Raw genomic sequence first — 26,704 nt, forward strand, 5'->3', positions numbered from 1 at the left:
TAAGACGTGCTCGAACACCTTTCCAAAGTACTCCAGAAGGGAGATGGGCCGATATTACTATTCTGCCCTGACTGGCCGCCGCTGCCCTATTTAAGGGTCGCTCGCGGCTCAGCGTAGTTGGCAAGAGAGGTCGCTAGCCGCTCGAGAACCATTTGCTGGCTCCTGATTGGCTAGCTCATATTCACCTCTTGCCAACTATGGGAAGTGTGTGACCGCCTGTGGCTGCGTCACTACACATGCATGCATGTATGTATGTATGTATGTATGTATGTATGTATGTATGTATGTATGTATGTATGTATGTATGTATGTACATTTTTTGTTATACCAGCACTTAATGTGTGCGCGTCAGTGTGTGTGTGGAAGGAGATGCAAGTGGAACTCTAATATGATTACGATGAGCAGAGCTAGTGGGTTTAGGTAAGGTAGAGTGTAGAGTGAGAGAAGTGAGTGAGTGCGTCGGAGGATTGAAAAGTGAAGCAGAAACAATCAAAGAAACAGGGAACCACAGAAATTAGGTGAGTTACTAGTAGTACAGCACTCCCATTAATGTTGGAAAATGTTGAATAAAGCTTGAAGGTTTGAATGATATTTGACATTATTCTTCAAGTCTTATGTCACCCTTCACTGAAGTATCCCAGCTGTGATATTTATATCCTCCTTTTGCGCATCCTACACACATTACTTCATTTTTGTTTTTGTTCGTTTTTAGACCATTCTTTCTACTATTCTAGTCCTGTCTTCCGCCTCTCTACCTGCAGTTGCTCTATCGTGCCAGCAATTACAACCGCACCATAGAAGTAAAAATAGACATAGAAAAATATATATAGATTTAGATTTAGAAAATCTATATAAAAATAGAAATAGAAGAAATAAAACATATAGAATCAAAATATAGAAATAGAAGAAAAAATAAAACATAGAATTAAAAAATAGAAACTAGAAATCAGCAAATAGAAATGATAGTATAATAACATGGAAAATACAAATATGAAATAGAAATATAGATGTAAATTAGAAATATGAATATAAAATGAAAATGTATACTTGAAATGAAAATGAAAATTAGAAAATATAAAATATCTATAAGAATATTAGATATAAAATGTAAAACAGAAAATATAAATGGAGAAGATATATAAAAGAATGCACCACATTATTTCTTGTTTGTTTACATGTGACGCCATAGCCCGGCCAGCATTGAGTTGCACTCTTTCAGCTATTTAAAGAGCTTGTTTTCGTGGTTGTGCTCTGTGCAAGTTAAACAAGTGTGTCTTCTTGGATTCGTGAGTGCAAATGGGGTGAGCTAGCTTAGTGCATGCGTAGTACGTTCGCATTTGCCACTCTTCAATTCTCGTTTGGCAATGAATGTATTTGATAATTTGTCATTCTGAGCAAGGGTAGACGTGTGGATATTTATCAGAATGTTTGCAAGTCTTACAGCGTCAATTACCTATAGTACCATTGGCTAGCTCATATCATTCTGATATATTCTGAATCACAGATATAAGGACTACAAACTTAGTAATGTCAGTAGCAAAAAAAAAAAAAAAAAATCTTTATATTTACCAAGGGGCTAGAATAGGTTAGGTCAGGTTTCATATCTGCAATTCTTACCTCTACCATTGGCTAGTTGTTCATTGAGTATTTTGAACCCCATTTAAAAGTAGTACAAATTGATAGTTATTTTGGCAGCGATTTTTAGAAACTTAAGACAAGCAAACACTTTCCTATGTTATGAAGATGTTTGGTGGTCTCACAGCTGCAATTTTGACCAATATGATCACTGGCTAGCTCTTATTATTCTGAGTATTATGTGCCCCATGTGTAAGTACCTCAAATTAACATCAACACTGGTAGGGATTTAAAAGGTAAATGAGACTGGCAAGAATCTTTGTTTGTCGACATGTTTGTTTACATTGTTTTTACATTCTTATTGGGGGATGGGGCTCCATCTGGGTTTGACTACTTACCCCACCGGACTCCACCGGACCGCACCGGACTCCATCGGACCGCACCGGACCTTTATCCAAGCTTATACCTACCCCACCGGAGGTTGAGATTGATCGTAGGTTAGCATGGAATGTGTATTTTGACAGTTTGCACATGACTTGTATTTGTAACACCACTTGATGTTGCATGCCGAGAGGTTCGAGAGAGTTTGTATGGGACCGCACCGGAGGCTTATTTTATTGTACTTCTACCTGAATAAAATGTACATCAATGTTTTATACGGAACAATAAACATTTATCTGATTCTGATAGTACCAATACCAATTATTCGTATACGGGCGAATAATAATAGCATCTCCATGATAATAGTGAGGTTGAGATTTCAAACTTATCACGTATCCGTATCCTTATACGGATATTTAACATTAGAATTCAGTGTACTTGTTCACGTGACCTTGTACATTATACGTAGTATTCGTTTTCGTTTACGTAGTGAAATCTCAACCTCTCTAATCATTGTTCTTGGACAACCGTATACTGACGGTGGAATAACAATAAAAATATGCACTGTTCGATCGTATACGGGCGAATAATCACTTCGTTTTATTTTTATTTGAATTTATTCGGTAAATCATCCTCCATCGCTTTTTCATCTCTGAACGTCACTTACCATTGATTTAATTGGGCCGGTCAGTTAACAGTGACTTTTATCTCAGTTAATATTCAATAAACGGTGCCATATTGCCACTTTCACTGACTTTTACCTCAGAACGTCACTTGCTTGAACTTCATTCAGTCAATTGGTCAATTAACAGCCTGTGACATTGCCCCTTTTACCCCAGAACGTCCTCACTTGAATTTTATTCAGTTAACTGGTCCGGTGGGGTAGGTATGAGCCAAATTTTATACCACTGGTCAAACTGTCAAAATACACATTCCATTTGACCAACGATCAATCTGCACCTCCGGTGGGGTAGGTTTTAGCTTGTGTAAAGGTCCGGTGGGGTAATTAGTCATACCGCTCCATCTTGTCTTTCAGAGTACAGAAATCAAGAATTTGTGAAGTTCACTCTAAATTCGATGTGCATTGGTTGTGCTATTCATGGGAGCAAAAACTTTCTTGATATTCACTTACATAATCTTGAAAAGATACTGGATGCAGTTCATATGACCTATATGTCTAGATCACTTCTAGCGGGTCACATTATTACCAAGATTACCGAGATGGACCGAGATGAAATTACTGATATGTACTAAAATTCACTGAAATAAGGCATTTGGAGTCTAAAGAATTGAATTTCTTGCCAGTACAAACTGTAATTTGGCAAAAAGAATCAAACAGAAGTCAAAATTTGATTGAAATTCAAACACCAGATTTGCTGAGATAAACTGAGACAAAATGGAAATTACTGATACATAGTAAAATTCACCGAAATAAGGCATTAGGAGTCTAAAGAATTGAATTTCTTGCCTATACAAACCGTAATTTGGGAAAAAGAACCAAACAGAAGTCTAAATTTGACTGAAATTCGAGCATCAGATTTGCCGAGATTGCCATCGCTATACCAGGGGGTGCACTACTTAGCAACAACTAGCAAGAACCAGTGACAACTAACAAGAACTAGCGTCAACTGCATTAATTAAACCGACAACTAATATTTTTGGGTATAAAATGTACCTTGCAATGATTTAAAATGTATTCGAACCTAATTTGATGCGATATACATGACCTAAATTTGATTTATTTGCTGATGAATTTAGCGTCAACTAATCTCAGTTGGCGCTGGTGGCCATATTGCTCTGCCAGCACAGGGGTTGTAAATTACCAACTCTGGATCGGCCCCGAGATTGGCACCTCAATTTCTCACTTTGTTATTTAGTAAAGTGCCTGAATGTCACCAGTCGCAATAAAGTCATGGAACTTATTCATATTAACACTTCACTTACATTATATTATATTCTCACTAGTCTTATACCTGTACTTCTGCTTCGCTCATATATTCAATTTACATTCTGCACCTGTTTATTTATGTAAGCTTATGAAGTCGATTATATTTTAAGGCGAAATAAACAGAAATTTTAATTTGAAAGAAAAAAAAATTGTGCACTATAATAAATAATGACTTTTATATTTTGTTAGTTCCTGTTGTTTCTCTAGGATGCCCTTGCACTTCAGTCCATTGTGACAAGGACTGTCCAAACATGGGACTGGCTAACAATGGTTAGGTGGTTTACATCCTGCTGCCTGCATTTCCAATCCACATCCAAGGATGCCTGATGCATTTTCAACGAAATACAAAATGAAATAAAATAAAATTAGGGACTGATGGCTCCACTTTGGTCCTTCATTTTATTCCTAAGTAATTCAATTCAGACCTGTTTGTGCCTTGAATGTCACCAATTTCTTGCACCATAAAAACCTTTTGTATTAGTTTCTTAATTCTTTTGGATGCCCTCACACTTCAGTCCATTGTGAAAAGGACTGTCCAGACTTGGGACTGGCTAACAATGGTTAGGTGGTTTACATCCTGATGAGGCTCACTTCCTTTTAGAAAAATCTTTTTAATACCTCATCCAAAACTAATCCTTGAAATAAAGTAAAACATGTAAGACAATATATATATACAATAGAATGGATGAAAGCTATTGCGCAGCAAAAATACAAAAGAGAACCTAAGAGGATATTTATTAATCATATTTATTCTGTTTTTATTTTGTGTTGACACTGATTGCCAATTTATCTTCACTTTTTCTTCAATTCAACAGTTGAATTGATAGTTATTACTGAATTCTCGTCACTTTTCGCAGTACCACTGACAGCGAGATGACACCGAGTTCTCATCACCTTTCCACGCTCAACAATCGTCAGTTGAGATGACACTAATTACTGAATTCGCATCACTTTTCACAATACACAATGATTTTTGCATCATCAATTCATCATAAGCTAATACAAGCTAAAAAAAATCTATGCGACTTTTAATTTACAATAATCTTGAATATGAATTAAATATTGCCTACTAAAAAGATTACATAAATCATGGATTTCATGAATGAAATTTCGTTTCGGTGTACAGGTACTCCTCGTTTAATGACAACAATTGGGACCAGCAAGCCGTCGTTAAGCGAAAGTGTATACATATACGTACATGTACTGTATGTACAATGTCCAGCAATACATGTGTCTTTATTTTCGTGTATTTTCCCTCTTTTATACAGTACATTAAAGCTTTATTTACTGTTTATTTACGGTGATTAGGTTCCTGAAATTACCGTATATGACCAAATCCGCGTATGCTGACATTCCATATTGAATACCGGGGTATTAGAAATTCTTTTATTTTATTGGATCCAATACACACTGGGTTCAGCAGTTGATTTCTGTCCCGTCCTGTATATTATTATTATTATTATTATTATTTTTTTTTGTTATTTTATTCTCTCCCCATTTTATGTCTTTATTCTGTATACTAATAAAACCATGTAGCTATAAGGTGAATAAAGATTCATAATTTGTAACAGAGGGAGGAAAATTCAGTAAACTTAAAAATTGCTGTGAAATGGAAGTAATTCATAATTTTTTGCTTCTAAGTTTAGCCATGTGCTATAAGAGTGAGAATTGACAGTAGCGCATTGTAGTGACCATCGAAGTTCACACTGATGCTAACCAAAATAAATAAATAAAAAAAATGATAAAATCCCTACTCAAATTTTTACAATTTTACTGGTGCTAAACTAAACTATTTTATTTGGCCTAAAATGACACCATTTTGATCATCAGGCAAATACTGAGTGATGTTCAGATGCTAGTCGTAATTAGTTCCTTAATTAAGCATTCAATTAGTGTCATTTCGATCTTGATTTTTTTACTGTTAATTAAGGATTGAACAGTGATCAATTAGTGCCATGTCAGGCGACTAGAATTCAGCTTTCCAGTCAGTGTCTGTGACAGCAATTAGTTACTATCAAAATTACTGCCAATCATGGTGTTGGCCTATATATACATGGTGTATTCAAGGTCTGGTATCCAGTTTCTCAACTGTGATCAAGTGACAGCGATCTGTAGTGAACGACGGCTATTTGCAATCTTTTGGGGCGAGATCATTTGTTGATTGTTTGGCGATAAGTGGCGAAGGTGATCTGAAGGGCAAGATCAGTAGACACAGTGATCTGTAGTGAATGGTGGTCATTAAGATCTTAGGGCGAGATCGGTTATAGTTCAACTGGCATTCAGTGGCAAATGGTGATCTGAAGGGGCGAGATCAGTTGAGTATGGAGCGATCTGTGGCGATCAGTGGAAATTAAGGGGCAAGAGATAGTATTATGGCAAGTCGTGCCAAGAGAGTGAACGTACGTGAAACAGGACGCCCATGCAAATGAACTCGCTGGGCTTGTGGCATTTGTGGAATGAAAGCTGGTGCAGAGATGATCTTCTGCATATCTTGTAGATAGTGGAATCACCGGCAGTGCGAGGACCTAACTGTCGATGAGTTCAGGGCACTGGGTGATATTGAGCCAGAATACTGGTGCCGGGCGTGCTGTGCGTCTTTCACATCTGGAACATTCGGTTTTAGACTGTCACTGAGCCGCTTAGATCCAGGCAATGAAGGTCAGCTATCATGGGTGGAAAAGGAGTTGGTAATGCAGTCCTGGCGACGGGAGGAAATACTGCTGAAGCATGCACCACCACTGAATTTCATCAAGTCGGTTGCGGTATTCGAAGGTGATGGCAACTTGGAAGGTGACCGGGCGGCAAGGGAAGTCATGGAAATGTGCGGCAGAAATAAAAACCGCATTGTCAGGGTTCCTGTTAAAGTAACTGGAAATGGAAGCTGTCTATTCACTTCACTTTCAGTTGCACTAATGGGCAATGAAAATCTAATTTCCAATCAGTTGCGATTACTCTGCACCAGAGAACTGTTGAAAAATGAGCATATGTATAGACAGATTTATGAAGGTGATTACTTGTGGCACGCCTACGAACAAGCTTGCGTTGATTGTGCCACTGGTAAAGCGTCCATAGGTTGGACTATAAAAGCTGCTGCATCAGATTTTATAATGTGGACCATTTGCGGTTATACTGGTGCTGACAGACCGTATTGGACGCCAGATCATTTTGTGCCTCTGTTGATGTCGGTGCTGGTACCACCGAAAACTGAAGTAACAATCATAGTAGAAGAGGATTCAGTGGAAATGAGGGGTGATTGCATGCTGACAAATATTGATTTCCCTGTATAGCGAGCAGAGACATCATCAAAGGCAAGAGGAGCAAAGGGCAAATGCTTTAAGGCATCATCAAAGGCAAAAGGGAACGAGTATCTGCAAACAACATCAAAGTGAACTGAGAAAGGAAAGGGAGAGTGCTTTAAGGCAGATGTTGAGGCATCATAAACAAGATCAGATACAAAACTATTTGAGAATGCAAAGGGCGAGTGCTTTAAGGCAGATGTTGAGGTATCCAATAAAACCTCATCTCCAAAGATGAGGTCCGTCGATGAAATCTTGTGTGACCTTTCTGGTTTTCAGTCCACATGCAGTAGATTTGGTCCTTTTGATGGTGATGACGGTTGCAACAGTTGGTGGAATGAGGTGTTTGATCACAGCGATGAAACTAACGCCGATGATGAAGTATCGAGTGAGCCTTCCCTGATAGGTGTGCCTAACAGTATGAAGCAGTTGGTTAATGGAAGATTCCTTGAGATTGCTGACCTTATTGACATCATAACTAACACAGAAGATGTGGCATACCCAGCCATTCCCATCAGAAAAAAGGAAAATGTCTATTTCACTATAGATAATAAAGACAACGTTGGAAGAAGGGGGCGTAATCAACGTAGTATATTCAGTGACGACTGTGGCGTTTGGAATACTGCTTCCACATCAACAAAGAAAACCAAATTTATAAAAAGAGAAGGCCGCTTTGACTTCATTGTTAATTAGAAGGGGGTCTATGGAACTAAGTGAAACAGTTTCACCCCACTGACCCCACAGCTGCAGGCAGAAGACATCATCGGCCTTCATTGCTGTTACGCGACACTTCAATGTGATGCACAGTGTAAGAAGTGGGTATCTTGGATTGATGGCAGCAATCCAGTGGCAGTCGTTGAATATATAGGAAAATTTTCCGATACCATAAGTTATCATGGCAACAGTAAGAAGTCTACTGGAGAATATGTACGGAAGCCAGCAAAGACATTCTCGGAGGTTAGAAAGGCAATTGGGAGTGGCAAGCAGCTTAAAGAAATTATGCAAGATATGTTGCTGGACGATTAAATATCAGCGCCGCGAGATGTCAAGCAAATACAGAATATGAAATACAAAAGGGGGGCCTACAGAGTCAGAAAGGGTCTGGTATTGTCTCGAGACAGAATAGGGCAGATGATGTTGAAGGTTTGATAAGGGCTATCAATGGTTGTAATGATCAGCCATTCCTGCAGAAAGCTGTTGGACGGAAAGGTAAACCACCGTCAATTATCTGCTATATTGATGAAAAGATCAAAGACATGAATAATCTTGCAGAATAGGTCATAGGTGTTGACCATATCTTTAATCTTGGTCCCTGTTATGTCACATTGACAGTGTTCAAAAGTAAAAAGTTGGTTCAAAAGGTAACGCAAGAGCATCCAATTATGCTAGGCCTCCTGTATCTGCACTGGGATGGAACGTACTATTCGTACAATAGATTCTATTCGCATCTCCAAACCCAAACAAATATGGAAAGCATCAACAGCGAGATCGCTACTAACGATCCCATGTCGTTAATTCTTGGGTCGCATAAAGAGAAAGCTTTGACAAATGCCATGAAAACATGCTTTCTGAAATCTACATTGATTCTGTGTACCAGGCATTTGGAAGAAAACACTTGGCGCAACCTCCAGGACAAAACGGAAGCTGATAAAAAACTAAGCATGTTTAAGCGAGATTTTTGGATAAGGATGGCCCCCTGGTGTCTAAAGATGAGTTTGAGTTCGATGTCAGGGCAAGGAGACTTGGTGACAAGTATGAGGTTGATGTTCCAAGCTTTTCAGCATATTGTAACAACAAGCTGGTTCCAGTTCTATGACAATACGTTTTCAAGCCGCAACTTGAAAATGATGTGGTACTCCTCGGATGGACAAACAACAACTGCCAGGCCATGAACAATATCTTAAAATTAAGCATCATTTGAAAACTGCAGAAAATGGTGGATCATGTAGACATACTCTACAGGCTGGTTAACCCATTCAACTCCGATGACAAGATGTCTTGTCATTTGGTCAAATAAAACAAAAAATCATAAAACACCAAAATGTTTGATCAAACACCAGAAAAATATGACGTCAGTCCTCGCCAGCGAGGACTGACGTCATATTTTTCTGGTGTTTGATCAAACATTTTGGTGTTTTATGATTTTTTGTTTTATTTGACCAAATGACAAGACATCTTGTCATCGGAGTTGAATGGGTTAAATATCAGTATTGGGATGTGAGAAGAGCACTGCATGGCGAGGGAAACTTTGAGCTAGCTCCAAAGATGCATAGCTTCCGAATTGCTACTGCTGTCTGGAATGCAAAAACAGAGGAACAGAAGGAGGCCCACTTCAAAAAGTTCTTGGACTTAAAAATTAGGCGCAAGGACAAGGAGGCAGCTGTGAAAAGTTTCAGTTCTCTAGTAGCGGCAAAGTTAAAAATACCCACGACCCTGAGGACAGCAAAGAAGCCATGCCAAAAGAGATGAGTCAGAAATGTAAAGACTTTCACAAAAAAAAATTTAGACTGTGTCTAAATCAATGATAACAAAAAAGTACACGGCAGATGGCTTATAATTTATTTTACTTAACTCAGGAAGGACTATGTTTTATTTTATTTCAGTTTCGTTGGAGGTGAGGCATCCTTGCTATCAGGTTCAGATTTCCCTTGGATGTAGATTGGAAATGCAGGCAGCAGGATGTAAACCACCTAACCATTATTAGCCAGTCCCAAGTCTGGACAGTCCTTTTTACAATGGACTTAAGTGTGAGGGCATTCCAGAGAAATAACAGGAACTAACAAAAAATAAAAGTTATTCTTTATTATAGTGCACTTTTTTTTTCAAATTAATTTTTTTTTTATTTTGCCTTAAAATACAATCGACTTCATAAGCTTACATAAATACACAGGTGCAGAATGTAAATTGAATATACAAGTGAAGTAGAAGTGCAGGTATAAGACTAGTGAGAATATGATACAGTGTAAGTGAAGCGTTAATATAAATAACTTCCATGATATTATTGCAACTGGTATTACCCGTCTGGGGTATTGGCTGCTTGTTATTGTGGCAAAGTAGCATGCAGTTGGTACTTTAGGGTCTATATGGGGCGCCCCTACGGACCAGAGCCACACATCATTTTGTCTATGATAGAGGAAAACTCTTCATAGAGAAATGATGACACTTTTATACTATGACTGTCCCTCTGTTATGCTGTCCCCTGACCCCTTACTGCTGTCCTGTACCAATTCTCTTGAGTATTTATTTTCTGCTGTGGGGGAAAAGAATACTGTCACCAAGTATTCCCACTTGGATTGTAAGAGGCGAGAAGAAAGGGACAGGGAGTGGGACTAGGCATCCTTCTCCTTGTAGCCCCACAGGGGACATTCCTAAACAAAAAAGCAAAGGCATAGAGGGTCTGGGAGTTTTCAGACCAGCACCTTAAGGTTTGGGTCTTTTAATGTGCGTGGATGTGGTACAGATGAGAGTAAAAGGGAAGAGATAGGTAGTATGTTTGTGAGAAGAAAGATGAATGTGTTGGCTTTGAGTGAAACTAAGTTGAAAGGGAAGGGTGAGTGTAAGTTTGGGAGTGTAAGTGGGAGGTTATCAGGAGTGAAAAGAGGGCGAGGGAGGGAAGGGGTGGCTATTCTAGTAAGTGAAGAGATAGATAAATATGTGGTGGAGTGGAAGGAGGTTTCCTCAAGGATAATGTGGATGAAGGTGAAACTGGGAAAGGAGATGTGGGTCTTTGTAAGTGCTTATGGGCCTGGCAGTGAGAAGAGTGTAGAAGAAAGGGAGGCCTTTTGGATAGATTTAAATGAGTGCATAGAGGACTTAGGGAGAAATGTCAATGTAATGGTACTGGGAGACCTTAATACTAGGGTAGGAAATGGTCCAATTGATGGAGTGGTTGGGAAATGTGGAGTTCCAGGAAAGAATCGTAGTGGAGAGTTGATGGTGGAAATTTGTCTAGAGAGTTGATGATAGCAAATACAGTGTTTTGGAAGAAAGTCAAGCATAAGTACACATGGGAGAGGGTGGTGGGTGGAAAGGTGGTAGATAGAGTGTTGATGGATTATGTAGTGGTAAATAGGATTATGATAGGAAGAGTTAAGGATGTACATGTGCTAAAGGGAGAGGGTGGGGGAATATCAGATCATTTTTTGGTGGAAGGTAAGTTGAGAGTAGAGGATAGATGGAGAAAGAGGAAAGGGACAAAAGGTAGGGAGGTGCTTAGAGTGAACTCTTTAAAGGAAAAGGAGAAGGAGTACAAGAAGAAGCTGAAGGAGGAGTGGAAGGGAGTGAAGGATAGAGTAGAGCTAGGAGTGGAGGAGGAATGGGGATGGTTCAAGGAGGGAGTCACAAAGTGTGCAAGGATGGTTGTGTGGAACAAGAAGGACAGGAGGAAATAGAAGGAATGGTAGTGAATGGTGGGATGAGGAAATGAAGAAGGTTGTAGAAGAGAAGAAGCGAGCTTTCACAGATTGGTTACAAAATAGGACGAGGGAGTCATATGAGAGGTACAAAGAAAAGAAAAGAGAAGTAAAGCAAAAGGTAAAGGAGGCAAAGAGGAGAGCAGATGTGAAGTGGGGTAGGAGTATGACAAAATTTTGAAAGTAATAAAAAGATGTTTTGGAAAGAAATTAAGAGAGGAAGAGGAGGCGAATCAAGTAGAGAAGAAAAGGTAAAAGGTGCAGATGTAGAGATGGTAATGGAAGAGAAGGCAGTAAGGGGAAAGATGGGCAGAATATTTTAGGGAGTTGCTAAATGTGAAGGATAGGGAGGGAAAGATAGTTGTAGTGGGAAATGCTAAGAAAATGACCGTGATGAGTGAGGAGAATGGAGGAGAAATAAGGAAGGATGAAGTGAAGGCAGTTGTTAAGATGATGAAAGCAGGTAAGGCACCTGGTCTGGATGGATGATATGCAGAATGTCTAGAAAAAAAGGAGGTACAGTGATGGTGGACTGGTTGGTGAGGTTATTTAATGTGTGCTGGAGAGAGGGTAGAGTGCTGGAGGACTGGAGGAGTGCCTGTATAGTTCCACTTTACAAGGGAAAAGGGGACAAGTGTGAATGTAGTAGTTTCAGAGGGATTAACTTGTTAAGTGTAGTTGGGAAGGCTTATGGGAGGATCTTGATTGAGAGGATTAGGAGAGGAACAGAGGGAATAATTGGTGAGGAACAGTGTGGATTTAGGACGGGTAGAGGTTGTGTAGATCTGATCTTTGTGGTAAGACAAATATGTTGAAAAGCTATAGGAAAGGGGAAGAATGTTTTTGGGGCTTTTATGGATCTGGAAAAGGCCTACGATAGGGTAGACAGAAAGGCACTGTGGGAGGTTATGCAGATATATGGGATAGGAGGAAAGCTTCTAGGAGCTGTCAAGAGTTTTTATGGGAGTAGTAGAGCTTGTGTCAGGATTAGAAATGGAGAGAGTGAGTGGTTCGAGGTAAAGGTGGGACTTCATGTAGGATGCGTTATGTCGCCCTGGCTGTTCAACTTATACATAGATGGGGTAGTGTGAGAGGTAAATGCAGGGGTAGTGGGTCAGGGATTGGAGATGGTTAAGGGGGTACGCGACACCTGGAGGTCATTTTCTAAAATATTTAGAGTAAAGAGCTGAAACTTCTCAGGTAAATAGGTATCCATATTGCCTACATTTTAGGTGAAGCAGAATGATGTATGTACACATGTACACATGTACGTATACCAGTAGCGACATTTAAAAGTGCACAGCACCATAATACGTGGACCAATTTGTTTTATATTTTGGCTATGATTAGTCAGTAGACATACCTAGGGCCGGTCATTGAGTAATTGAACAATTTCCTTTATACTTTTGCATACAGGCATTTCAATTTTAATGGCTGGCAAAAATAGTGAAAAATGCAATTTTTTTTCTCTTGTTTCCATTATTACTCCGAACTCTTTCATCCTATTCAAAATATTCGAACGATCGGCCCTAGCAGTTACTAAAAGTAATATTCCCTGTAAGTTTCATCTAAATCTAATGTATATTAGATTTTTTATGATTAAAAAAAAGTAGAAAAATATCGAACGGAGATATGGCAACTTGAAATATGAATATATCTGTAACTTGCTTATAGTTTCACCAATTTGACTGATTTTTTCATGGCTTAATTCGTATTATATAATAAGTAAGTACAGTAAAAATGATCAACATATTTTAATTATAAGTACTTTAAATACTGAAAAACTAAAGTATAATTATGTCACAGTAGTGACGACGCACAGACGACAACATCATATAATTTGCTTTTTTGCACCTTTGGCGGTCTCTTCATATGAAACCTCTCTGCTGGGGGTCTTCAGGGTATCTAAATCATTGGAAAGAGGTTTATTTTCCAGTAGTGGGCGCCTTCTCTTTCCTCATCAGATTCCCCTCGCCAATCTATGTTGGTAGGGCACCCCCTCCAGCATCATATGATGTCCCTTCTTCTTTCTTCTTCCTGTATAGCCTTGATCTTTTTTCCTCTTGCTTTCTTCTTTGGATTTGTCCTTTACCTCTGTCACTGTCACAGAGGTGCAGGTGAGGGCGGTGGTGGAGTAAGAGGTGGTGATATCTTTAGTCGTCTTTGACTGCTTGCCATCTTTAACTGCTGTTTTTTGTCATTGTGATGTTCTTTTGTTCTTTTTGCTACCCATGATGACTGTACTAAAGAGTAATATGTACTAGCTAAAGTAATAGATTGCAATGAGAGCTCATGAGACATGCGTACTTCCCTTTTCAGAGCTAGCCGGTAACTAACGCTTAGTTTCGCACAAAGTTGGCGAAATATTCTCCCTCCACCTTCCTCCCTTCCCCTCCACAATCGTATTGGCCGTTGATACACTGGGCGAGTGTAAATTCAATCAAATTTCAACGTTATTCGCTGCGCCTGAAGGTCCTAAGTGGCACGCCTCCTTCTAGTGTGGGTTGCGCCTTTAAATCTGTCCCTTTAATCCTCACCCAGGACCTTTAAATTGCGCGCGGCTGGAAAATTATTTGTCGGGATTTATTTCTAAGTGGTATACGAACATTTTGAACACAGTTTTGAAAAATGCCATATCTTGACCAAATTCACCCCCCCCAGGTGTCGCGTACCCCCTTAAAGAAAATGGAGAAAAGTGGGAGGTGAGCCAGTTGTTTGCTGACAACACTGCACTTGTGGCAGGATCGAAGGAGGGACTGAGGAAGTTGGTGACAGAGTTTGGGAGAGTATGTGATAGAAGAAAGCTAAAGATAAATGTGGGTAAAAGTAAGAGGATGAGATGCACAAGGGGTGAAAGTGGCAGTAGACTTGAAGTGAGCATTAAGGGAGAGCGACTGGAGGAAGTGGATAGTTTTAGATACTTGGGTGCAAATGTGGCAGGAAAAGGTGGAGTGAAGGTGGAGGTAGAATGTAGATTGAAAGAAGCGAGTAAATGCCTTGGTGGATTGAAGAGTGTAATGAGGAATAGACATTTGGGAATGGATACTAAGAGGAGACTATATGAAGGAGTGATTGTGCCAACAGCATTGTATGGGGCAGAAACATGGAAGATAAGAGAAGAAGAGAGAAGGAGTTTGAATGTGTTTGAGATGAGGTGCCTGAGAAGTATGATGGGGGTTACTAGGCTAGATAGAGTGAGAAATGAGGAGGTGAGGAGGAGAACGGGGGTGGAAAGGGAGTTGGGAGATAGGGTTGATGAAAGAGTATTAGGATGGTTTGGACACATGGAAAGAATGAGTGAAGAAAGACTAGTAAAAGAGGTATGGAAGGCAGATGTGGAGGGAGTGAACATGAGGGGACGTCCTAGGATGAGGTGGATGAATGGGGTGAAGGGGGCTTTGGGGAAGAGGGGAATGTCTGTTGAGGAAGGACGGGAGAGGACAGAAGACAGGGGTGAATGGGGAATGGTTGTATATGGATGATGTTGTGATGCATGAGGTGGAATGGGCGGGGGGATGGAGGGTGGGGTAGTATGTGTGAGCAAAATTTGACGCAGCCCGAAGGGATTTCTCCCTGTCTTCTCCTTTTATGCATGGGGGATAGAGAGGGAGGGTCGTCGATTTAATGAAACGGCCTTGCTGTGGATGTGCCTTGTCTTGCAACACTGCTTCTGACCCAGGGCAGTGGACAAGTTGCAGGGATGACCCATCATCCAGGAGGTGCTAAGATAAGAGGGAGGGTGGAGGGGTGTGGAGTGTATTCAGGGATGGAATGGGTGGGAATGATTTTATGCCTTTTCCTTTTTGGCTACCTCCCATGTAAGGGGGGAAAAGCCTTGGTATATGTGTGTATGTATTTATTTTATTCATTTAATATATATTTTTTTCAGGATAAGGGATATCACCAGTTATTTTGAAGAGCTATCTATAGCTTTCATACGTGTCATACAATGGAAAGGCACCAGCATGACATCTGTGGCACAATTATATCACTGGTTATTTTAGATATCACATGTTGACCCACACTGGAGGTAACCCTTTCCAGTGTGACCTGTGCAGTTGTGCCATCTCATGAAGGTGTTCTCTCATAAAGCATATGATGAACTACACAGGAGAGAAGCCATTCCAGTGTGATGTGTGCAACGTAGCTTTCTAACAAAAGAATCACTTCAAATTTCATATGATAACCTATTCCAGAGAAAAACCATTCCAGTGTGACCTGTGTGATAAAGCTTTCTCACAAAATTGTCACCTTAGAAATCACTTGACGGCCCACACAGAAGAGAAGCCTTTCCAGTGTGACCTGTGTGATTCTGCTTTCTAAAAAAAAGGACTCTTACAAAGCATACAAGACAAGAGAGAAGCCTTTCCAGTGTGACCTGTGTGATTTTGCTTTCTAAAAAAAAAAGGATTCTCTTACAAACCATACAAGGACACATACAAGGGAGAGCCTTTCCAGTGTGACCTGTGTGTTTCTGCTTTCTCATGAAAGGGTTCTCTCACTGAGCATATGAGGACCCACACAGGAAAGAAGCCTTTACAGTGTGACCTGTACAATAAAGCTTTCTCACAAAAGAATGAGCTCAAAGATCACATGATGATTCACACAGGAGAGAAGTCTTTCCAGTGTGACTTTTGTGATTCTGCTTTCTCGGAAAAGGGTTCTCTCGCACAACATATGAGGATCCACACTGGAGAGAAGCCTTTCCATTGTGCCCTGTGCAATAAAACTTGAGTCATTGTAGTTGTGGTGGAGTGAATATGCTTGTAGCTGTAGGATGATTTTGACCTCATTTCAAATGTAAAACTAAAATGGAATATATGATAGCACCATATCTGTTAGTGTTTCTTCTTATTCTATGTTAGGGTCTGTTTAGGAACAAACTTGAGTATGAAATAGTTTACAAACAAAACATCCACTATCCTATTAGTTTATTGCACACTTTGAGAGATGTCAGTATTATAATTACATTTTTTTTTTCAGGATGAGGATAGATATCACCAGTTCTTTGGAATAGTTATCCTGTAGATTTCATACTTGTCATACCATGAAAAGGGACCAGTATGACATCTGTGGCACAATTATATCACTAGTCATCTTAGACATCACATGATGACCCACACAGTGTGATCTGTGCAGTTGTGCCTTCTCACAAAAGGGATTTCTCAAAAAGCATATGATGAGCCACACAGGAGAGAAGCCTGTCCAGTGTGACCTGTGCAATGTAGCTCTCTGACAAAAGAATAACTTCAAATTTCACATGATAACCCATGCTGGAGAAAAACCAATCCAGTGTGACCTGTGTCATAAAGCCTTCACGCCAAAGTGTCCCTTTGAAAATCACACGACGGCCGACTCAGAAGAGAAGCCTTTCCAGTGTGACCTGTGTGTTTATGCTTTCTCACAAAAGGGTTCTGTCACTAAGCATATGAGGACCCACACAGGAGAGAAGCCTTTACAGTGTGGCCTGTACAATAATGCTTTCCCATGAAAGAATGACCTCAAAGATCATGTAATGATCCACACAGGAGAGAAGTCTTTCCAGTGTGACTTTTGTGATTTTGCTTTCTAACAAAAGGGTAATCACGCACATTATTTGAAGATCCACACTGGAGAGAAGCCTTTCCAATGTCTCCTGTACAATAAATCTTTTTCACAAAAGGGTTCACTTACAAAGCATATGAAGACCCACACACAAGGGAAGTCTTTCCAGTGTGGCCTGTGTAATAAAGCTTTTTCACAAAATAATCACCTCAAAGATCACGTGATGAACCACACAGGAGAGAACCCTTTCCAATGTGGCCTGTGCAAAAAAGCTTTCTCACAAAAGGGTCATCTTATATTGCATATGAAGACCCACAGAGGAATGAAGCCTTTCCAGTGTGACCTGTGTGATTCTGCTTTCTCACAAAAGGGTAATCTCACACAGCATATGAGGACCCACGAAGGAGAGAAGCCTTTCCAGTGTGGCCTGTGCAATAAAGCTTACTCAAAGAAGCATCATCTTGAGAGGCATACAAGGACCCACACAGGAGAGAAGCCTTTCCAGTGTGACCTGTGTGATTCTGCTTTCTCAGAAAAGAGTTGTCTCATGCAGCATAGGAAGACCCACACAGGAGAGAAGCCTTTCCAGTGTGGCCTGTGTGAAAAAGCTTTCTTAAAAAAAGGTCATCTCACAGTGCATATTAGGACCCACACAGGAGAGAAGCCTTTCCAGTGTAACGTGTGTGATTCAGTTTTCTCAGATAAAAATTATCTTACACATCATATGAGGACCCACACAGGAGAGAAACCTTTCCAGTGTGACCTGTGTGATTCTGCTTTCTCAACTAAGTGTTCTCTCACACAGCATATGAGGACCCACACAGGAGAGAAGCCTTTCCTGTGTGACCTGTGTGATTCTGCTTTCTCACAAAAGGGTAATCTCAGACGGCATATGGGGGCCCACACAAGAGAAAACCCTTTCCAATGTGGCATTTGTAAAAAAGCTTTCTCACAAAAGGGTAATCTCACATTGCATATGAGAACCCACACAAAAGAGAAGCCTTTCCAGTGTAACTTGTGTGATTCTGCTTTCTCACACAAGCATTCTCTCACACATCATATTAGAACCCACACAGGAGAGAAGCCTTTCCTATGTGACCTGTGCAATAAAGCATTCTCACAAAAGGGTAATCTTACATCACATATAAAGACCCACACAGGAATGAAGTCTTTCCAGTGTGATCTGTGTGATTCTGCTTTCTCACAAAAGAGTAATCTCACACAGCATATGAGGACCCACAAAGGAGAGAAGCCTTTCCAGTGTGGCCTGTGCAATAAAGCTTTCTCACAAAAGGATAGTCTTAAAAGCCATACAAGGACCCACACAGGAGAGAAGCCTTTCCAGTGTAACATGTGTGATTCTGCTTTCTCACAAAAAAGTGCTCTCTCACAGCATATGAAGACCCACACAGGAGAGAAGCCTTTCCAGTGTGGCCTGTGTGAAAAAGCTTTCTCACAAAAAGGTAATCTCACAAAGCATGCAAGTACCCACATGGTAAATAAGCATAAGCAGTTCCTGTGTGACTTGTGTGATTCTGCTTTCTCACAAAAGGTTACTCTCATAGATCATATGAGGACCCACACAGGAGAGAAGCCTTTCCAGTGTGGCCTGTGCAATAAAGCTTTCTCACAAAAAAGAAATCTTAAAAGGCATACAAGGACCCACACAGGAGAGAGGTCTTCCCTGTGTGACATGTGAGTTTCTGGTTTCTCATGAAAGAGTTCTCTCACACATGTGATGTCCCACACAAGAGAGAAGACTTTCCATTGTGACCTGTGTGATTCTGCTTTCTCACAAAAGGGTTCTCCTCTCACACAGCATATGAGGACCCACACAGGAGAGAAGCCTTTCCAGTGTGACATGTGGTTCTGCTTTCTCACAAAAGGATTCTCCTGCAAATCATATGAGGACCTACACAGGAGAGAAGCCCCTCCAGTGTGACCTGTGCGATTCTGCTTTCTCAATAAAAACCCTTTCCAATATGGCCTATGCAAAAAAGCTCTCTCACAAAAGGAACATTTCACATTGCATATGAGGACCCACATAGGAGAGAAACCTTTCCATTGTGAATTGTGTGATTCTACTTTCTCATGAAAGAGTTCTTTCACACATATAATGACCCACACAGGAGGGAAGCCTTTCCATTGTGACTTGTATATTTCTGTTTTCTCTGTAAAGGGATCCCTCATACAGCATATGAGGACCCATGCAGGAGAGAAGGCTTTCCACTGTGACCTGGGCAATTCTACTTTCCCTCAAAAGAGTTCTATGACAATGCAAATGGCAACCCACACTGGAAAGAAGCCATTCCAGCATGACCTATGCAATGCAACTTTCTCATGAAAAAATCACCTCAAATATCATGTGATCCCCCGCATAGAATAGTAGCCTATCTAGTGTGACCAGTGTGTTTCTGCTTCTCACAAAGGAGGTCTCAATCATCACTTGGTGACTCATACTGGAAAGACACCATTCCAGCATGACCTGTGTGATGAAAAGCATTCCCTGTAAGTTTTGTGCATGTATTCACACACACGTTTCACAACTAGTGCACAAAAGAAAAAAAGTATGTTCACAAGGTTTTCAATATGATAAAATATTTTAATGATACTAATTCTTTAATTTCATAATAATGGATTCAAAACAAAAGGAATTTTATTTTGAGAATATGTCAGTGACCTTTGAAATGTAAGTGTACAATTTTATAATTTTACATGTAGTTTTGAGTTGTTTTGTGTGTTCAACATTTAAACATCACCATTTTTTCCATATTTATGTTTCATATTTTTTGGAAAAGAAAAAATCAGGAGAATTTCCTACAGAAACCTACATTTCAAGAAAAAAAGGAACAATGAAGGTACTGATGAAAAGATTACTACTGCAAGGGCCTTGGAATAGTAGAGACACATGGATAAAAGAGGAACTCTGAAACAAAGCCAAAATCAGAAGTTAAAATCCATGATAAAAGTGAGCAGTTGGGAATGCCCATCCCAACTTTGTATTTTAATTGAAAGGTAAACAATGGTAAACAAAAGAAGGCAACAATCATGTTTGATGCACAGATGTGGTCATGTTCTGTAATCTGTCGTTAATTTACAAATGTAAAAAACTTTATTCAAATAACAAAGTTGCATAGAAATGGTGCATCTTCTTGTCAAATTCAAATGAAGCAAAGGGTGTGAAGTGAAAACAAACTGCTAGCTGCTAGTGAATGGCAGGATGAAATAATGAAAAATGTTACACCCATTTACATAACTGTCAAGCTAATGTATGTTTTCCATAAGATTTTGCAATAGACCATAAGTTTTGTTTATAAAACAATAATTAAACCATAAGAAAACTATATATTTTTTGTCATTCAATATATATTTGTTTCAAAACAAATACAAAATGTAAACATGTGACACAGTATGAACACCACTTAATGAAAAACAATACTCTTTACACTTGATAAGAGGAATTCATTTCAAATTGTTTAACACAAACACATTAAGAAAGCTTAGGCAAAAATCCTAAGTCTTGACAGGTATGCTTTTACAGGGCATATTCACTGATGGTGAGGTGAAAGTGTAGTGCCAGAATATCAACTGTGATTATATCATTGAGTGGGCATTAACCCCATTACTGTTATACCAGATACTCAGTGTTACATTTGGCAACTACAGTAGCTTTATCAATGAATGTATGGGGGAGATGTATAGTACGCCTTCATAAAATCGTGTTCAATCCCGAGGACCACATGTGAGAAGGATAATTAATCAAATATATACAATGTGAAATCCTACACTTAGTCGGATTATTTTGATTAGTATTCACGAGATATTTATCATTTTGCTGCGACCATCCCAACCACAAAGCTAAGAACATATGTGGTAACTCGTGACCAACACATGGTTTTATACCATTCACCCCTTTTAGACTGTTTATGTGTGACTTATATATGTGAATCCCAGGTTAAGGTAGATTAAAGAAATTTTCAAATCCACAAGTTGGTTTGCTGATCTATGATATACATTTACCAACTTGACTTGCACTCAATGCAAAATAAGCATTATGCATAATACATATTTACTCTCATGGCAGACCTAGGTGTAGGGGTAGAAATATAACATTTCCACTCTAGACATGAATGTTTATCTAGTTTCCTTTGAGAATCCTATCCATTTATATTCTGATTCAAACTGCTTAAAATGAAAGTATTTACCCTGGGTTATAATTTAGAAAATATAGAGAAATAACGAGAGAGGGTGGTTAATGATAGAACTCTAGGGCAGCAGACTGTGATTGAGGTTTTAGTCCAAGGAATCAAATAAAAAACAAAATTGGAAACCATTTAGGAGAATGTCATTGGGATATGTTTATGATAATAGAAACCTACAAATTATATGGAAATTCAATCGTATAGTGTGTATAAAGAGTGGGTGAATGCCAAAAACAGAAGAGAGAAGAAATAAGGAAATAGAATCTAGAATTTAAGTTGAGAATTACTAGTGGACTTGTTTTTATATACATTTAGAGTTATTTGTAAAGTTAGAAAGGTTAAATGTAATCATTAGTATATATATATATATATGTATATTTCATACTGCTAATCAGATTAATATGAAATGTATATTGAAATTTTTTCAGCTGTCATTGTTGTCACACAAAGGACTCTTGAAATACAAAATCAGTAAAAAAAAATAATAAAAAGATATATGCCTAATGATTTGTCTTATTCATGAGAAGCCAAATGTAGGAGTTATTTTTAGTACATAATAAAATATTACACTCGGAGAACACAGAACTCCACCAGTGTCAGAGTCACAAAATCGAAAAAGATAATTTTGCCCGCATTATAAATGATAGCAGGGGCCACTTTGTATAAAATTAATTAAATTTGTATACAATCTATAAATGCCAGGGTTACAAGAAAAAAAAATCCTTGATCGGCATACATATCCGAATCTGTCTCAAATCCTAATAACTTATTTCCTGGCCTTTCCACAAAATTGAATAAAAATATGTTAATAACTTTATGAGTACAGTTGCAAACAGACAAATCAACAAACAAATGCTGGCAAAAACACAACTTCCTTGGTGAAGGTAATGATACACACATAGAAATTGTGTGCATTTGCTCAACTGTTTACTATGGTGACTGGCATAGGTGCACACATACTTTGCAAAGGAGGTAAATTTTGCACACAAGCAAATTTCTGCACATCCAGCAAAACAGAGAGAACATTGATGGTGGAGCTTTCGCACAAAAGTCACCTTAAAAACCATGTTGTGACCCACACAGGAGAGAAGCCTTTTCAGTGTGACCTGTTCAGCTTTCTTACAAAAGGGTTCTCTCACACAGCATACTTGTGAAAGGTCCCTCCAGTATGATCTATGTAATGCAGCTTTCTCACGAAAGGCTGATCTTGCATGCCATACTCATGAGAGACCTTTCCAGTGTAATCTGTGTGATGCAGCTTTTTCACAAAAGTCAACCCAAATATCACATGATGACCCACACAGGAGGAAAGCCTTTCCAATGCAATGTGTGTGATGCAGCCTTCCTACTAAAGTGTGACATTAAACACCACGTGATGATCCACACGAGAGATGTCTTTCCAGCGTAACTTTTCATTGTGGCTTGTACCATGCAACTTTTTCAGGAAAGAGTGCTCTCAAATGTTGTATGATGACCCACACTGGAGAGGACACTATTCAAGTGTCACCTGTGTGATGCAGCTTTTGCACAAAATTATCATCATCAAACTTCATACCATGGCTCACACACTGGAGAAAAGCCATTCTAGTGTCATCTGTGTGGTACAATTTTATCATAAAGGAGTGGTCTCTAATGTCACATGATGACCCATGTAGGAGAGACATCATTCTAGAATATTCATCTCAAACATCATGTGTTTACCCACTCTGGAGAGTGGCCTTTCTAGTGTGACTCGTGTGATACAGTTTTCTTGTGAAAGGATGATCTCAAATATGTGGGGACCCACACTGGAGAGAGACCTGTCCAGCAGCGTGACCTGTAACATGGAACTTGTTCACAAAAGGGTGATATGAAATAGCAGGTGATGCCTTATGTGGGGGATAAGCCTTTCCACCATAACCTGTGCAATGCAGGTTTCCCATGAAGGAGTAATATCAAATGGAATATGATGAGCACAGGAGAGATGCCTTTCTGTTGTTACTTGTATGATACAGCTTTTTTGTGAGATGTTTTCAAGAGTAGCATGATAACCTACACAAGAGAAACTTTCTATCATGACATTGGATTGCACATTTCTCATGAAAGACCAGAGATGTGTGGGGAGATATTAAATTCAAACATGGACCCATGGCATTCGAAGCGGAAATGATTGTGACGTACTAGAAAAAAAAATTGCTTGGCTACAAAGTTCTTTATGAAATTGTAATGATTTATTTAATGATGCTGTGTTGAACCCATGCATATACAAGTGGAATAGTTATAGTGAATGTTAAGGCCAGAATATCTAGATTATTTTCATCTGAACCCATATGTGTTGGAAATGGTCTAATTTAAGTTTAATGTATTATAGAAATAGCGGACTCCCACTTGATCTGTACAAAACAAAGAAATGAAATAAGTAAATGATTGTACTGTCTATCATTTGTGTTGTGAAACCACAATAAATACGACAAAATTTAAATACAATTGTGTTACAATGACTAAATGCATGCCTTATAGGCCACACTGACCTTGTCCTGTGTTGTTTTAATCCATAACCATGACATGAATCACACTAATGGATTGAACCAATTCTAGTGTATGGGAATGGAGCAACAGTTGTTGAATAACATTACCTACTCCAACTTTTACTTAGCCTCATATTCATATACAATTCCAACTTAGTCTATATTTTTGACTTGCAATTATCATATTTCTATTTGAAGTCATGTTTTGTTCCAGCTTGGGCTATATCACCTACTGGTAAGCTCTTCCAAGTATTTATGCATCTACTGTATATGGAAAACTATTTCTTCAAATCCTTTACACATGTAGTCTTTCATAATTTGTCCTTTTGACCTCATCTGTCAATGTAATATATCCTATTTAGCAGAGCTGGGTGCGTTCCTTGGTGTGATCCCAGGTGCATTCTGCTTTAGTTTGGCTATGGTTGGTGCTCCCAAACTATTAAAACTTAAGAGACAGGTTCATACAGAAATAAAAGTCTGGTAGGCCACATACTATGCCAAAGAAATCTTTTGTAGGCCACATACTATACCAGCACCTATATTGCTTTAATAGTTTGGGAGTGCTAACCGCGGACAAACTAAAGCAAAACGCAACAAGGAATGTGCCCAACTCTGCTGTTTAGTGACCGGAATACCGTACTGTAATCATATCACCTCTTTCTCTTTAAATTTTTGATATTGACAGACCCAGTGCTTTTAATCTTTCCTCGTATTAGGTGTCTAATATTGATAGGGGAAAATGCCTCATCCCTTGGTATGAAATATGGTTCCTAGAGTGTTGGATGTTAGGAGGCAAAATGGCTTATGCATAATGCCAGCATTTCCCCCTTTCTATTCTAGATGCCTATTATGGTTTATCTGGCAGACTGGGGACCAGTGTAGTTGCTACCCTTTGTATTCTCTCTTCTCTCTATCTTGCTTGTATCCTTCACTCTGTGAGGAGACCATACCACTGACACATATTCCAGTCTTGGACAGATCAGGGTTTCAATCAGTTTGTTCATCATCTCTTCATCATCCATATGGGGAAAATCCACTTTAAATCTTTTGCAATAGTCTGTGCATCTCCCCCACAATCCTGCTGATATGTCTGTCACATGACAGGTTGTCTATTATTAACACTTTCAAAATTTTCTTGTCTTTTGCTTTTGTGATGGGTTCACCTTCCAAGGAATAGTATAAGGATAGTCATTTGCAGCTACCATCCCCAGTGCTTTGCAACTTTTTATATTGAGCTTCATTTCCCATTCTTGGCTCCATATAAAAATAGGGTCTAGGTCTTTTTGCAATAGCCTACAGTCCTTGATTTTCACTCTAATCATGATTTTTGCATCATGGTGGCATATTTTGTTGCACCTTCCATCATCATTCCACTGACATGGACAAGAGATGTTATTGGTGCAAACACTGAACTTTGTGGAACTCTGTTTGTTACTGCTCTCCATTTTGACATCTTGTCCTATAAAATTGTCCTTGCATATCTTCCCTTCAAGATTTTTTTCATCCACTTGAGTAGTTTACTTCTTAGTCCTCCAAATAAGTTGAGTGAGAGGTACTTCATCAAAAACCTTCTCTAGATTGAAATACACACAGTCCACCCACTGCTTTCTTGCAGCACGTCAATCACTCTAAAGTAAAAACTTAAATGATATGACACACCTGACCTTCCAGATCTGAATCCAAACTGATTGTCAAAATATTCTGTCAGTATGCTCTTCTCTTGTAAATCTTTGAGTCAACAAACATGTGCTAAAGATTAGTGGAAGGAGGAAGCAGAAACGGGGCTGGTCCAACAAAAGGTGTCAAGTTGAAAAAGAGGGCAGGGGCCATGCATGGGGGTAAGTGCAAGAAGAAGAGAAGGAAAAACCATACAAACTAGGAATGGCTATAAAAGAATCCACAGGGAGGAGAAAGTAATTTTGAAAGAAATGTTGTAGATCAATGCAAGGATGAACAGAAACCATTTTACAGGTTTATAAGTAGTAACTTGAGATACAGTGAAATAATCACAAAGCTAATAGTGGGTGGTGAGGTTTTTGTGAAGGCCTTACCTTAGTCCTCACAAAGAAAAAAAAGAAAAAAAAAAAAAGAAAAATGGAGGAAAGAAAGGGAGCAAGAAATTAGGTTTAGAAAATATAAATGTAGAAGTGAAGGAAGTTCTCAATCTTCTGGGATCAGTGAATGTGATAAAAGCTTCAGGACCTGACAGGATCTCAAACTGGATACTTAAAGAATGTAAGGAACAACTAGCAGACAAGATTTTTATTGTATGTTCATTAGAAGGTATAATCAGTGGCGGATTAACCATAAGGCAAACTAGGCACATGTCTTAGGGCCACAAAAAAATCCAGGCCATTTCTGGCAGTCCAAAAACATTTTGATTATGACAAAGAGAAAAAATGTTACATGTCAGTTATCGGTAATTAGCCATGTTGTGAAAGGTCTGAAGTTGTTTACTATGTTTCAAGTGCTTTGGCTGTAAAACAATAAAATTCTTAAGTTTTGTAATCATCAGAACGACAGACATTTCTTTTGACATTGTTTACATATTCTGCATATATGTCCTTGTCCGTGTGTACTGTTGGTGGCAGAAACTCACAGAGAACCGTGAACGGTTATGACCCATCATGAGTGACTCAGAGTGCTGACAGGTTTATTTGTGCTCAAATAGTTAATTTTTGCTTCAAGTTTTTGTTCGACACATATTTTTGCCAAACGATTCATCGGAAATTTTTTCTCATTTTTGTTGTACAGTAGTTGTGTTCCTCATTGTTCTATTAAGGGAGCGCTGGAGGTGCTTATAGGTGAGCGTGTCATAAAAGTTGTTCAATTTCTCTGG

The 26,704-nt window shown here is 39.1% G+C and overlaps 1 protein-coding gene and 1 long non-coding RNA gene across 4 annotated transcripts in view; both read left to right on the forward strand.

Annotated features, from left to right (window-relative positions):
* LOC143031927 (uncharacterized) overlaps nt 1-26,704 on the forward strand; it is a 298,829-nt gene that overhangs the window by 118,946 nt on the left and 153,179 nt on the right. The gene's annotated exons all lie outside the window — the stretch shown is intronic.
* Nucleotides 1,172-21,479, forward strand: LOC143031901 (uncharacterized). Of its 3 annotated transcripts, none has more exons than XM_076196265.1 (2): nt 1,172-1,301; nt 16,596-21,479. In XM_076196265.1, the coding sequence occupies exon 2, from the start codon at nt 17,293-17,295 to the stop codon at nt 18,853-18,855; it is 1,563 nt and encodes a 520-aa protein (XP_076052380.1). In that variant the 5' UTR covers nt 1,172-1,301; nt 16,596-17,292; the 3' UTR covers nt 18,856-21,479. The 3 variants fall into 3 exon arrangements, with proteins under 3 accessions (XP_076052380.1, XP_076052381.1, XP_076052382.1); XM_076196266.1 differs by having other exon boundaries at nt 1,178-1,286; XM_076196267.1 differs by having other exon boundaries at nt 1,182-1,268.

The sequence above is a fragment of the Oratosquilla oratoria genome, chromosome 12, assembly GCF_046742065.1.
Source record: "Oratosquilla oratoria isolate Oo_2021 chromosome 12, ASM4674206v1, whole genome shotgun sequence".
In the NCBI taxonomy this organism is placed as follows: Eukaryota; Metazoa; Arthropoda; class Malacostraca; order Stomatopoda; family Squillidae; genus Oratosquilla; species Oratosquilla oratoria.

Excerpts from the sequence above, each read along its gene's own strand:
- LOC143031901 (XM_076196265.1), top strand. The coding sequence starts at position 17,293 with ATGAAGACCCACACACAAGGGAAGTCTTTCCAGTGTGGCCTGTGTAAT.